The sequence below is a fragment of the Diaphorina citri genome, unplaced genomic scaffold (assembly GCF_000475195.1).
Source record: "Diaphorina citri unplaced genomic scaffold, Diaci psyllid genome assembly version 1.1 scaffold9351, whole genome shotgun sequence".
NCBI lineage: Eukaryota > Metazoa > Arthropoda > Insecta > Hemiptera > Psyllidae > Diaphorina > Diaphorina citri.
In genome coordinates, this window is record NW_007386725.1 from 1,282 (window position 1) to 2,413 (window position 1,132).

At 39.2% G+C, this 1,132-nt stretch overlaps 1 protein-coding gene across 1 annotated transcript in view; it reads left to right on the plus strand.

The window, feature by feature from the left end:
* LOC103522573 (exportin-2-like) overlaps window positions 1–777 on the plus strand; it is a gene marked incomplete at both ends in the record, with an annotated part of 1,465 nt that extends 688 nt beyond the window's left edge. Inside the window, 2 exons of the mRNA XM_008487674.1 lie at window positions 135–280; window positions 439–777. Of these exons, the coding sequence (XP_008485896.1) occupies window positions 135–280; window positions 439–777 (485 nt within the window). The remainder of the gene's footprint in view (window positions 1–134; window positions 281–438) is intronic.
* Window positions 778–1,132: the final 355 nt, after the last annotated feature.

Below are 1,132 nucleotides of genomic sequence, written 5' to 3' on the forward strand. Positions count from 1 at the left end.
CAATTCCCCAGATGGTCACCATCCAGGTACTAACCATGTGCAACATTGCTTAACTCCAGTAATCCATGGGGAACATGAATTCAATGTGCAGTTAAATTATGAAAATATCAATATTTTTCTCTCTTTGATTTCAGCTGAAAACTTCTTGGAGTCAGTTGAAACAAACCAGAATTATCCGCTGTTGATTTTGACCCTGGTGGAGAGAGCAGATGTTGATATGACTATTCGAATAGCTGGAGCAGTAGCGTTTAAGAATTATGTGAAAAGGAATTGGCCATTGGTATGTATAGAAGGGAGGAAAGTACAAATAAAATTACTGTTTTGCTGCAATTTTTATATTGTAGCAATGAAACTATTGCTACATTAGCCATTAGATTCATGTGATTTGTGTCATCTGTCATAGAATGCTTAAGTATTTTCAATTATCTTTTTGTCCAGGTGGAGGATGAACCAGACAAGATCCATGCATCAGATCGTGAGGCCATCAAAGGCCTCATCCTTCATCTCATGCTCACATCTCCCGAGGCAATTCAGAAACAACTGAGTGATGCTACAGCCATCATAGGCAAGTCTGACTTCCCCGACAAATGGCCAAGTCTGATCACAGATATGGTGGCTAAGTTTGGCACTGGAGATTTCCACATTATTAACGGTGTTCTGCACACAGCTCACTCGTTGTTCAAGCGGTATCGGCATGAGTTCAAATCACAAAAGCTGTGGACAGAAATCAAATTTGTGCTGGACAACTTTGCTAAACCTTTCACAGAGCTTTTCAAGGTAAAATAATATTTATAAGAATAAATCAGTTGTGCTTACTTGGGTGATGTTTCAAAGTCATAGAGCAGGAAAAATGAGGACCAACGGATTTTTCTTTTTCTTCTACAACTTCTAGATCCCAAGATAAATCGATTAAAAAAATGCCGGTAAATTGTGAACTTTGATGTCACGGCATACGCTCCCGTAGGTGATGACGTCACATCAAATGTCCCAAGCAAAGCTCAAACTCCTTTGCAGGCAATGCAATAATGTGTTTGTGCATACGTTTCTGCACAGTTCTTTCTGCTCCTCCACTGGCGCGCTTGCATAGTGGTGCTACCTAACAGACAAAAAAAAAAAAAAAAAAAAAAAAATG